General features: G+C 39.8%; 1 protein-coding gene across 1 annotated transcript; it reads right to left on the bottom strand.

Annotated features, from left to right (window-relative positions):
- Positions 1 to 913: 913 nt before the first annotated feature.
- fgf4 (fibroblast growth factor 4) lies at positions 914 to 5,948 on the bottom strand. Its single transcript, XM_034877381.1, has 3 exons — positions 5,503 to 5,948; positions 3,987 to 4,090; positions 914 to 2,237 (listed from the first exon to the last, which is right to left on the bottom strand). The coding sequence occupies exons 1-3, from the start codon at positions 5,897 to 5,899 to the stop codon at positions 2,061 to 2,063; spliced, it is 678 nt and encodes a 225-aa protein (XP_034733272.1). The 5' UTR covers positions 5,900 to 5,948; the 3' UTR covers positions 914 to 2,060.
- Between the last annotated feature and the right edge of the window lie 6,224 nt (positions 5,949 to 12,172).

Consider the following 12,172-nt stretch of genomic DNA (forward strand, 5'->3'; position numbering starts at 1 on the left):
ATTTCTCCCATGATTATCCTTTCTAAAAGTAAATCACAGGGTAAAGATAGCTGGAAAATGACAATGCGCAAATAGGACAACATGGCCACCAGAGCTGGACTGCAGTGAACTGTAGAAACTCATAGAGACTGAGAAGAGACAAGAAAGAAGGATTCTGGGAAATATTTACACTAAACTGAGCTAGTGCATGAGGTGGCTAATGCTGTAGGAAGTTAAAGTAAAGCTTGATAATAAAGGAGAGGACACTCAAGAGGGAATTGGAAACTGGTCGTACCGGAACTGCGCCAAAGTTTGTATCCTCAACTAAATCTATAATCAGTGATCTTATTTTATCCTGAGTGTATTGTTTGTCACTGCACAAGGAAATGACTGGAGAGGAAATTCACTTAGTAAATGACACTGATGTATAGCCTGAGAAACTCTTTTAGAAATTGACATAAGATTGTGCTTCAAGATACTAAGATCATTAAAGGAATTGCTTAACATGTTGAGGAATGTGCTTATTTGCTTTCTTGCTTCTCACTTCCTGTCAACAAGACTCTATGACAAGACTTACTTTTACACTTAGGTTTTTGTACGTACCAAACAAATGAAATGAACGTGTTAATTAGTAGTTTAGAGGTGCTTGTTGGTGTTTTTGTTCCCTTCGCACAGAGGCAGGCCAGCTGTTTTTCCATGATTCCAATCTTTACTCTAACGGGTGAGCTAACGGACTGCTTGCTGTAGCTTTATATATACAGTTCAGACCTAAAAAGTGACTAATTCTCTGCAAGAAAGCTAAAAAAGGTATGTCCCAAAAGCCCAACTGTTTTCCCACTTCCAAAAACATTTGAAATGATTTTAAAGCTGCAACCTTTGCAGAACAGTGGCCACTGTGGCTAAACATGAAAATTACATCGGCAAAAGTTGAACATTTATTGGACTGAGTTTGGAGTGTTTTATTGTCTATGCATATTGTTTGTAAGAGTAAAGACTTTGTTATGACTTCTTTCAAAACATACATAATATCAGTTTAATTCAAAAATGACGATATGAACAACCATTTTCTAGGGGAGAAAGATTTTGGCGAGAGACAAGCAAAATTGTAAATATCTGTTCAACTGGCACAAATTGCCCGAGCTCTCTGCAGTTCTGTTTCAAGCTCAACAGGAAGAGCTATGTCTCCCAGTCTAACAGCTACCTATCAGACATAACTTGACATAAAGAAAAGACGTATTCCAAATTCAAGGCTACAGTTTCTCCATTGCATTTCAGCACTTTGACCTTGCCTTTAAACCCCCAAATCCCCCAATAATATAATATCAAAGAGGATGCCCCTCTCTATCTGTAGTCTAATAGGTCTGACTGAGATTGACACCAGAAAAGTTCAGAGTTCATCCCCCTGGCAGAGCTATAAACAGACTAGTGGTGGTTGTGGGGGTTCTTCAACTCCTCTCTCTCTCCCTCTCTCTCTCTCTCTCTCGCTCTCCCCCCAGCAGTAAGATGATACTGTTTCAATTAGGCTCCAGTGCCACACAAAGGAGCTGGAGCATTTGGCAATCAGTGTCACTTCTGACACCAAAGGCACTTGTGCCTCATGTACTTTTTAGACTAAGACTCAAAAAGGTTCTGTTTTGTTAAAAAAAAAAAATATATATATATATATATATTAAAAATTACAAAAGTATAGCCATTACCATCTCCAGTGCACTTTTGCATACTTTCCCATCATTGAAAAGGAAACCAACATCCAAAGACAGGATTTCTTTCAGTAGCAGCAAATATTTGATAAATTACAAATTCAAAACAATACTAATGTTTTTAGCGAGAACCCATCCCCCCGCCCCACACACACACACAAACCTGCCTACACACACACACACAGGCAAAAGACAACCCCTCCAAAAAAATACAAAACTGACATAAATATAAAAAATGAATATATACAAATATTTACAAATCAAAAGATCAAATATGTTACACTTGCATAAAGTTTGGAGGGAAAGTGCATCATGGTTTGGACCCCTCCTCCCCCCACCTCCTCTGTCTCTATATTGAGGTGAAGTCTATTTATGAGGCCACTATATTCTTGGCAAGAAATGTGTCACTGTCATGGCGGGGGACACTCGGTTTCCTCTTTTTGTTTTGCCGTTCTTACTCAGGCCGATGAACATCCTTGGGTAGGCCACTGACTCGTAGGCATTGTAGTTGTTGGCAAGGAGCTTCTCTCTGAACTTACACTCGTTGTTGTAGTGTAACTGAAAGAGAAAAGAGGGAGCTATAAGGATTATTTGAAAATGCTAATTGTTTGAAGGCAAAGACAAAACAAAGATGCCGGGACTTTTTTGGGAGGGGGTGGAGGGGCGAGGGAGGTTCAAGTCCATATTGTTTATCGTGATTACTATCAAACAATTACTTTATTTCTGAGGGCAAGTCTATTGTACAGTAGCTGTTTCATTCTGAGATTTACACAAAAAATTAGATTGTCAAATGATGAATGATGTGAGTGAGGCGGGCCTCAGGACACCAGGCTCTGTAGTGGAATAATAGCCTGTGAGCTGGGAATCATGAGGCTCTTTCCAATGGAATTTATGAGACTGTTTCTTGATTCATATATGGTGTTGTATTAATTAAAGAATCAGGATGTGCTGTTTGATACATAACCACTTTAATAAACTAATGTTCTACAGGGAAATTTAAAGATTGGACCTATCTCTGAACAACTGGAAATCTACTGGAAATCAGGTTAACTAGCCAGCTTGCGTCTACATTAGTAAAATATAACAACTTAATGTTTTATTCACTCCTTCTTGTCACATGAAAAGAAAGCACATTGCTATCGCCAGAGTAACAACTTTGTTAGGCACATTTTCTGTGTAGCATGAAAGAATGTTAGGTGGGCGGAAGCAGCAAGCTAACGCCAGCGTCCGCACGGCCTATCTGCTCCGCTACAAATCGAAAGGAGAATTATTTGCCAAGAGAACGGACGACAGTTTGGTTCTGCTGCTATTGATTCAGACAAACAATGTTTGTTATGGGTATCATAGCAACATTTGTCTCCCATTTCCCTTTCTGAAGAGATTACCGCCACCTGCTGGTATGGCGAGTAATTTCTATGCGCACGTGTGCAGAATGTATGTAGTACTTGGCCATTGGCAGTCTCTGCAGCGTGTTCCAGTACTAAATTTTGGCCAAGACAAAGGCAACAACAAACAAAGTGAGGCCACGCCACAGTCGGCCTTTGTCACCAATACTTCTTGGCCGTTGGCTTGGTTTGTCAAGGCCTTTCCTCTTCAAGCTAAACAGTCTATACTGTAACACAGGTTTTATCCATTGGTGGTTAAGAAACAGTTGCCTCTGGCAGTCACTGGGTTCAAACACTCAGTAATAATAATAATAAAAATAACTTTGTAACAACTTCACTCTCGCAAATGCCCCGCATTCCTTTTTCCATTGCAGATTAGTACCTGAGGCCTGAGGCGGTACTAATGGTGAGCCGTGGCTGGTCGTCATAACAGGAAACTGCTGTGACCTATTGTGACACACACACAGAACGTCAAAGGTGTGTTGCTTTTGATTGTTGGCATGTGGCTGTTGCCACAGCCAAAAGGCAAATTAGTTTCAAACAAAGCTGGTGGGCGCGAAACAAAAAAAACGCTGGCTAAACTATTCAAACACGGCACGTTTGTTCAGGACACCCCCACGTCTGTTGCTAGCAATGACGACGCCACGAATAGTGACAATTCTCTCCAACCAATCAGTAGTCTGCAGGTTTTCACGTTACCTTTTGGTATCGCCTCATCTTGCTTGGAACCTCGACTGAGGTAGTGCTATACAGTATCTTTTCGTAATGGAAAACCAAAAAAGGGGAGTAGAGTCGAGGTGAGTTGAGTAGAAACCATGCAGTGGAAAAACGTCAATATTTAACCCATTATGTTATAGCAAAGAATTTAAGAAGAGGTGGTGCAACCTGCTCCTGAACTCCACCTAGATACATTTTCACTCACAGATCCATAGAGCTTTCCTCGCTGGTTCATGGCCACAAAGAGTCTGCTGCGAACGCCCAGCAGAGTGACCACTCCTCTCTCCACCGGAGAGATCTGCAGAAGACCTTCAGGGAAAACAAACCACACACATTAAAACATACTGGTCTGATGGAGTGCTCCACACAGACACTGACACTACTGTATGTGTCCCAGAAGATGAACTGGATAAGTCAAGAACATAGAAAGCTAAAGAATTTAGTCTCCAGCTGAGATTCAGTATGTACATGCTGATGAGCACAGTGTCTTAACATTTTACAGGCAATACGGTGTGTCAACTATTTGATATAGATTATTTTATAGTGTGGCTCTGTGTGAGCCTCATTTCATAGTAGATCATACACAAATTTAGGTCTTTTAATTTTAAATCATATGCTTAACCAAGGTATTCTAACCTAACCCCAACCTGGTCTTAAACAGTACTAAAATAGCTCAGAATATCTGATATATAATAGGACTGTCACATTTAGTTTGATATGATGTAACAATTTGTTCAGAAGTCACAAAAAGAACAATATTTCCTCTGAGGTTTGGTTGATAACATGGGAATATCTTGTCAGTCATCGGTAATCATTGTATTCTTTGGTGAGTCTGTGGAGGGTAATGCCATTGAAGGCACCTGGCTTACTGAAGCAGCTTCTCACTTGGCCTTGGAAAGCTGGTGGGTTATAGCACACGGTCCTTTGTTCCTGCTATACATTTTTTTTTTTACACCTTTTTTTTTTACAATGGATTTCTGAGATGTTCTGTTATGTATCTTACTGAATTTGTATGCCTTGTCTCAAAATAGTACAGAGGCAGCACAAAAGAAAATCCAACATGCTTTAAATTCTTCAAGGCTGCCCTTCAATTCCACAGCTCACAGCCTTTTGTCAATCCACTGCACAAACAGGGATGACAGGGATTAGATGTGACATGGTAGGTAAATAAAAATTTATTTTTCTTCCTGTCTGCAAATGCGAGGCAGTGTATAACTTTGTCTTGGCCCGACTGCTGGAGTTAATCTGTCTCAACAGATGGGTCTGCACGCTGTGTCCTAACTTTAGGTGCTGCATGGCCGCTGGCCTGGATCACAGCGGGCTCTGGTTACACACAATATACCTATGCTCAGCAGCACTGTGGAACAGTAGGACTCCAGATGTTGGCCCTTACGCATGGATCAATATCTGTAAGGTGTTTACTAACTGAAAGCATGAGCAGGTTCTCATTCAGTATAGTGAAAAATGAAGGTTTGGATTGGATGGCAGAGGTGTTGAAACATCTTGTTACTAAGTCAGTTACCGGAAACTTGCTCAAAATAATATTGTTTTAGTAATTTAGTTTATTTCTTCAAAGTTCATAAAAAAAAGAATTTCTCAGCTTTACTGTTGTCGTTGTTATTGTTGTTGTTTAAAACCAGCTGTTAGAAAATGTCAATTACAATAAACGTGTACAAATCAAAGTCAGCTGCTTATATATAATAGTCTAAAACACAACTTACTGTGGCGATTTTCGTTGTGTACTCCCGTTATTCTGCCGTCCGGTAACACCTGAATATGAAAGCCGATCCCTACGTTGCAATAGAGTCGTCGCAACCTTTTAATGCCTAGAAGATAGTCGCCGTCCCGGCTGATCCCCTCCCGCTTCTCCCCCGGGAGCCGCGCCAAGGACCGGGAGTAGAGAGCTTCCCAGCGGTCCGCCGTGCCGTTTAAGCCGGGTGCGCACCCCGCCAGTCCGGTCACAAGGCCCAGGACCAGGACTGTCCGCAGGGCCGCCAGAGAGCCCATCCCGGGTCTGGCTCTGTGAGCAGCCTCTCGGCGTTTGTCTTTCCAATGAGGCGAGAATAAAAAGAAGAAGCAGCGGCTCGGCAGTGAGGAGCGTGTGAAAGTTGCGCTCATTCCCAGACCGACAGGCGCACTGTAGGATTCAGCGCCGGAGCGACATTGATCTGCATGGACGCTGTGAAGCCATACTTCTATATTTATACCTGCAGACACATTACATCACAGCTCCACACTTAGAAGAAATCTACAAACTACATTTGCACAATCAGGCACACAAACAGAGCTGGAGGTTTTATTGAAATCAAATAATAGCTGTCTTATCTGAGAGCAAATTGAGTTTGTAGAAAATACACGAATAAAGGCGGTATTATGATTAACAAAATGTTCTTTGTGTGAGGCTTTCTTTATCAGTAGCAGAATATCATAATTTATGTATGGGAGGATGTAAAATAGGAAACGGCCCAGTTAACAGATCGTGGTGTCGAGACAGGAGACAGTTCTATAAATGAACAATAACAGGAAAAAAACACAGGTCCAATTCAACCAAATGAAAAACGCTAACCTAAGACTGGTAGAAGGGAAATCATGTCCCGGGCACTTATAGAAAACAATGGTAAGACTAAATTGAGAGTTTGCAGCATGACAAGTAGGCTTTCATTGTTGTCCAAAACTTTGCACAGTTCTGACGCTACAACTGAATCACGTGGCAAGTTTGTGAACTGTCATAGACTATGTGTTAATAAACCTTGTATCCGTTTTTTCAATCAGTAAACAAACCTTGTATGATGTAAAGAAATATATGGGTTACACCTCTTGGAAAAAGTGTCTCAGTAGAAACTCAAAGAAAGTTTTGTGAATATTATTTTATTACAACACGTTAAAGTATGTTATGTTTGTGTATTCTTATTATTTTATTTGATGTAGCATATTTTTTCAGTGTTAAAAGTCGTCCCTTTCTGTTTGATATTTAGGGATGTTGTCGATGGCAAACACAGGCAAACACAGTGTGCTAACCTTCTTATTTGCAGACTGTGGAGTTTTGTAGGCCTACATCAAAGTTAGTAGTATTGATTTGGTACAATATATTTGTGCTTTCTGCAATATATATGCTTCTCTGAATTAAACAAATGTTTTGTTTATATTATTTGTAGTTTGAATACTAATAACCAGCTGGTGTCATGGCTCCATGTCTTTGATGTGTCATGCCTGACAGCCATTCAGATGCACTGGTGCAATCCTTTTGACATCCATTGAAATAAACCAAACTAAGTGGTGTACCCTCTTTTTGTTTCACCATTTTATCACTGCTATTATCCCTGCCAAAGATATGTTGAGCACTAGCATTTGCACTCTCTATTGAGTGTCCTATTATTTATCTATATATTGGAGCATAGAAGGTCAACCCAGAAAAAGAGTGCTTTGATCTCTGGGGTGGCTCCGTCCTGCTCCTCATCGACCACGCATGAAACGTTTTCTCACGTTCACATTTGGCTGATCCTCAATGTACAACAACATTGTTTCTTTGTGTGCTATGAATGCACTCTGAACTTAGACTCAATCCTGTGGTGTGGAGGCGCCTGTTTGATGACTACCTATTCTTGCTTTGCCAGCTTGACCTCCACAGAGCTGCAAAGGAAGGTCAGACTAGTCCACACAGCATTCCTGGATGGGAGAAAAACATGCTCTAATTTATTGGCATTTCTTTAAACCTATCACAGTTGTCTTGGGCAGTGCTAAGTGGCGGACACACATGGGGGGACATTTAGCGGAACCTTAGGTGGCACTGGAACAATACTGTAAAAATGAAATGTTGTCAATATAAACATAATGACTGTCATCCCCAAAAATTGCTGACAAACCAGCCAGCCAACCGTACCAAATCTGGCAGTGCGGTGGACCAAATGCCACTCTCAGAATGATTGGACCAAAATCATGCCATTAGTCCATCAAACCTTCAGTATGGCTGACAAAGACCAGCATGAGGGCAATCGTATAAAACCAATTGTCCTCCAAGACAACCTCTGGACCACCCGTCCTCAAAGACAGCGTTTGGGCTGCCAGACCCATGACCCCATGGGTTGATGGACTCCTGAGCTCTAGTGTAGCTGTAAAGTACTGGATCACATCACATGCAGGAAACAAGATGGCTGACATACCTTTAAACACTTGAGGATCTAAAGATTTGTAGGACATCTGCTCCACTAATGCGCTGGATTGCTAAAAATCCAGGACAGCTGATGAGTCATTTGACCACCAAGACAATTGATTAGTCCTGAATCCCTGAAGTAGAGAAATGTTGGACCTTCTGGGTAGCTGGTGGACTACAGGATCTCCAGGATGGAACACTGAACCTCTGGAATCTGAGCTGGCTCCTCTACAGTGTTCTTGAAGACCTGAAGTGTGTAGGTTGAGCTGAGCAGAGCAGCAGTTCCTGTGTTGTCGCTGTCCATGGTTCTGTAATTTCCTGTTATCACTTTAAAACAAAATTAGGTTGAGATGTTTCTCTCTATCACGCTGGGATTTGTAAGTTATGTTCAGTTTTAGTTTTAGTTTTAGTTGTACTGAAGTCATTGTGGTTTAAGGTTACATGTACGCAATGAATTATGCTGAGGGAAAGAGGTTTTGAATTTCACCGGGTGACAGCTGCAATTCAGATCTTAAAATGTCTCAACGTTCGACACAAGCATTCGTTCACAGACTTGTTTATTACATCCTTCCAATGCTATGGACTGCATCTTCTTATAATTCACAAAGGTTTTCAAATTAACTGTTGAATCAAAAAACACGATCACTTATCATAACTATGGAAACCATGCTTGTAGTGAAGCAAGCAATGCACACTCTCCCCTTATCTTTTTGTTTGCCCCAAGCATTTTTTCCAACAGAAAAATCAACATTAAAGTAAAATAACCTCATACAAAAGTAATCTTCCAGCATTGAAAATAGGTTTTACAGAAAGTGAGCAAAAGTTTTGAAGGAAATTTAAACCTAATTTTGCCTTGATTATGGCAGAATTGAATCCATTATTTCTGTCCCTTCTTCTATTTCAATTCCTTGCATATGTACTGCAACAATAATCCAAAACTGAAAACCAATCAAACTAACCGCTAGTGTATCAGACACTACACATTAATTTGTTCAGATGTCAACCTGGATTCATGTCTGTAAGGTTTGAAAAGGTGTCCATACCTGTTAGTGAATGTGTATATCCAGTGTCATGTTCTGTGTGTCCACACAGAGGAGGGACATTTCCTCTGATGTTGTTGGCACAGTACAGTTGGATGCTGGCCAGCCTGACAGCTGTCACTGAACTGCTGCTAGACTGGACTGGCTAAGTGATTTGTACTGAGGAATTTCTACATTGCGTAATCCCCTGTGTATAATGGGCAAAGTTGCTTCTGCTTTATTTTATATTATATCTGCTTTTATTGCCACATACCGTCTTAAGAAGGTCTTAATAATTTGTTATCCAGACGTATGTGTAGTTTTAAAAAGCTAAACATTTTGAAAACTTTGCATTCTGTTGGTGAAAAGTTAAACATTGTACTGTAAACGTGTGTTGAAACTACACTTTGGCCACAAAACTTTTCATGTCTTTATTTTTTTGTTTCTACTAAAAAGTCTGAAATTATTGAATATTTCCTGTATTTACTGGCTGTTGAGCAGCTCTGTCAAACTGACACCAGTCAAATCACAAGCACATTCCCAACGGTGTCTGGAAGTGAGACAGCTGTCTGCCTCTAGGGGTCACTATTTACAAGTGAACACTCCTGTACGGTGTTCTGAGCTTAGGGACATGTTTTAGTGTAGCCTGTAACAAAATGAAAGAAGTTTCCTCAGTTCTGTGTCACGCATTTGTGAGAAGACAAATGAAGAAGATGCTTTGCTGGCTGAGAGTCAAATAAAAAAAGTGTAATTCTGACACATTAGCAACATTCAGCAGGGAGTGAGTGCAAACATGATTCTCTCTGGGAACCATTAGTCTATTTTTATACACATGTAACATGATGACAGCATTACAAACATGTTTTTATGTGAAAGGTGGGTGCACTTGTAAAGAAGGTCAGTGTAAGAAAAAAAATTACAATTTTCTAATAAGGCACTATTTTTAACAAGTTTATAAGTTGTAAATTACAACTTCATTAATGATTTATAACCAGTGTTTTTTTTTGATCAGGTCCTTTTTATGTGAAAATCTTTTTAGGTTGAATTTGTGAATCATTTGGATTTCTGGTAAATATGCATTTATAAATTGGTGTATAGGTTGGTAATCTATTAATAAATGCTTACCAAGTTGTCAGTGAACAGATTTTGGTGAAGATGTGTTCACACAGTCCAGTTGGGCAAAAGGACTTTTTAAAACTTGCCAACCCAAAATGTGTTATCTCTTATATTTTGTTATACATTTTTATCTGATACCGCCGTAGTGCATTGTTATTTATTTATTATTTAATAGGGCTATTACTAACAACCTTTTAAACCCTCATAAAAGATGCCTTATTGGAGAGCCTCTGAGATAGCTTTTTACATAAACAGAGATTTTCTACAGAACACCTAGAAGGACAAAAACGTAAAAATAATGCATACTTTAATTAAGTGCGTATTCTGTAATTCCCAATTTAGGGGGGGAAAGGATGCCCTGTTCTCCTCTCTGAATGATGGGTTTAGAACGATTCAGCTAAAATTTAAATCACATCAAAATGCCCTCTAAGGAATCTTTATCACTGCACCCCATACGCCCAGGGGATATTGCAGATGAATGTTGTTTTTATTGCCCGGCTTAAATCAATGGCATGGATAGAAAAGGCATGTAGAAAGAGGTCCAGAAAGATCAGAAACTTTATCAACAACACAGAGTTTCTTCACAGTTTGATGATGGCAAATGCAAGTTGCTTCTGCTTCGACGGTGTTCTAAAGCCATTGTAAAAAGTAGAAAAAATAATGTTACAGATCCAGGAGAGAGGGGTTACATTTAGAGAAAAACAGTAAATTTCTAAGATTAAAGTTGTAAATTTATGGTAAAAAAGATGGATATTCAAATATTGTTAAATGAAACAGACAGGGCAGGGAAAATGGGCCACGAAAGGTCCCAACCGTTCTGAAGTCTTGCATTCCTGTAGAGTAATATTAGATTTTGGCATTCATAACAAGCCATAGCAAGGTGTTATACTTTGTATGACACCGTTTCTGCTTTCAGGAAGGCCTTCCTTGTTTGTCGACTCTGCGGCTTTTGGTTGGTATTTAAAAAAAAAATCCCAAAAGTCTCAGGCCGCATCGCTTCCCAGGCCCCCCTTGGGAGGAGCTATTGTCCGGGCCAGGAAGCCTCCCCAGCCCGCAGGTATAGAATGACAAGGCTTTATATGCAGCAACCTATAGATGGGAGGCAAAACCTGAAGATCCAAAAGAGTCTGAATGCTACTTGCCACAAATTTCACATTAATGGTTGTCTTCGTTTGTGCTTGGAAGCAAAAAGTGCAACACTTTAACAAATAAGCTGCAGCAGCGAGAGAGGGATAATGTCAAATGTGGGGAGAAAAAAAGAGAGAGAGAGAGAGAGAAAGGGGGTGCCCAACACCCCAAGTTGTAATAAACCTAGGTAACCCAGTGAGACAGCCACACCTGTCTACAACAGCTCATCACAGTAATATGGCTCAGCAGGCTTTTCTCTATTTAATGGGAATATCTACACTGGTTTAAACACTTAAAGCTATTACAAAACTATTAAATATTCCTTTAGTTTAACCACTTACAATGGATTGACAGTATGTTTTATTTCATAGTTTAGCAAATAGAAGCGGATGGGTTAAATCCTGCTGTTGTAACCTTTTTGTTAAAAACAAAATGTACTATTGTGTGTTTCAGGCGGTGCTGCCTTCAAAGACTTGCAGCTGAAAGAACAGAAGAAATTGAGACTTCATAAACTCACACAACATTTTCCACACCTAAAAAACCCAAATACAACGTTAATTTAACTTTAAACAAACAGATTTCTGAAATTGTTTGACCTTCAAAATAATTTTCTTAAATGCTGGTGTTGGAATTGTTTTTAAACAAGAAAATTGTGTTCTGTTTGCATTTTTAGGTCTGGTTACTTAGGTTGGTGTTTGTGATGTCAAAACTTGGTTTTCAGTATTTCAACATTGAAGCTCACAATTTCAATAAGATCAAATGTCAAGAAGTCACACACAAACAGGTTCAGCTTCCCAACGTGTCCATTGTTGATGCACACAGCTGCATTCATCTCTATAGTGAACCACAATAACATTTCTTCTTTTTAAGTGAGAATAAATCAATTTGGGATCTGTAATGACAAACTTTGGTTTTAAAAATATCTTTGAACTAATTAAAAGAAAGTTGGAACAAATCAGCCATTTGCTTTCTTGGGTC

The sequence above is a fragment of the Etheostoma cragini genome, chromosome 1 (assembly GCF_013103735.1).
Source record: "Etheostoma cragini isolate CJK2018 chromosome 1, CSU_Ecrag_1.0, whole genome shotgun sequence".
Classification (NCBI taxonomy): Eukaryota; Metazoa; Chordata; class Actinopteri; order Perciformes; family Percidae; genus Etheostoma; species Etheostoma cragini.

Excerpts from the sequence above, each read along its gene's own strand:
- fgf4 (XM_034877381.1), bottom strand. The coding sequence starts at position 5,899 with ATGAGCGCAACTTTCACACGCTCCTCACTGCCGAGCCGCTGCTTCTTC. Across the intron at positions 4,091-5,502 it reads ACACAACGAAAATCGCCACA|GTCTTCTGCAGATCTCTCCG; the intron begins GTAAGTTGTGTT and ends TTTTCCCTGAAG. Across the intron at positions 2,238-3,986 it reads GAGGAAAGCTCTATGGATCT|TTACACTACAACAACGAGTG; the intron begins GTGAGTGAAAAT and ends TTTCTCTTTCAG.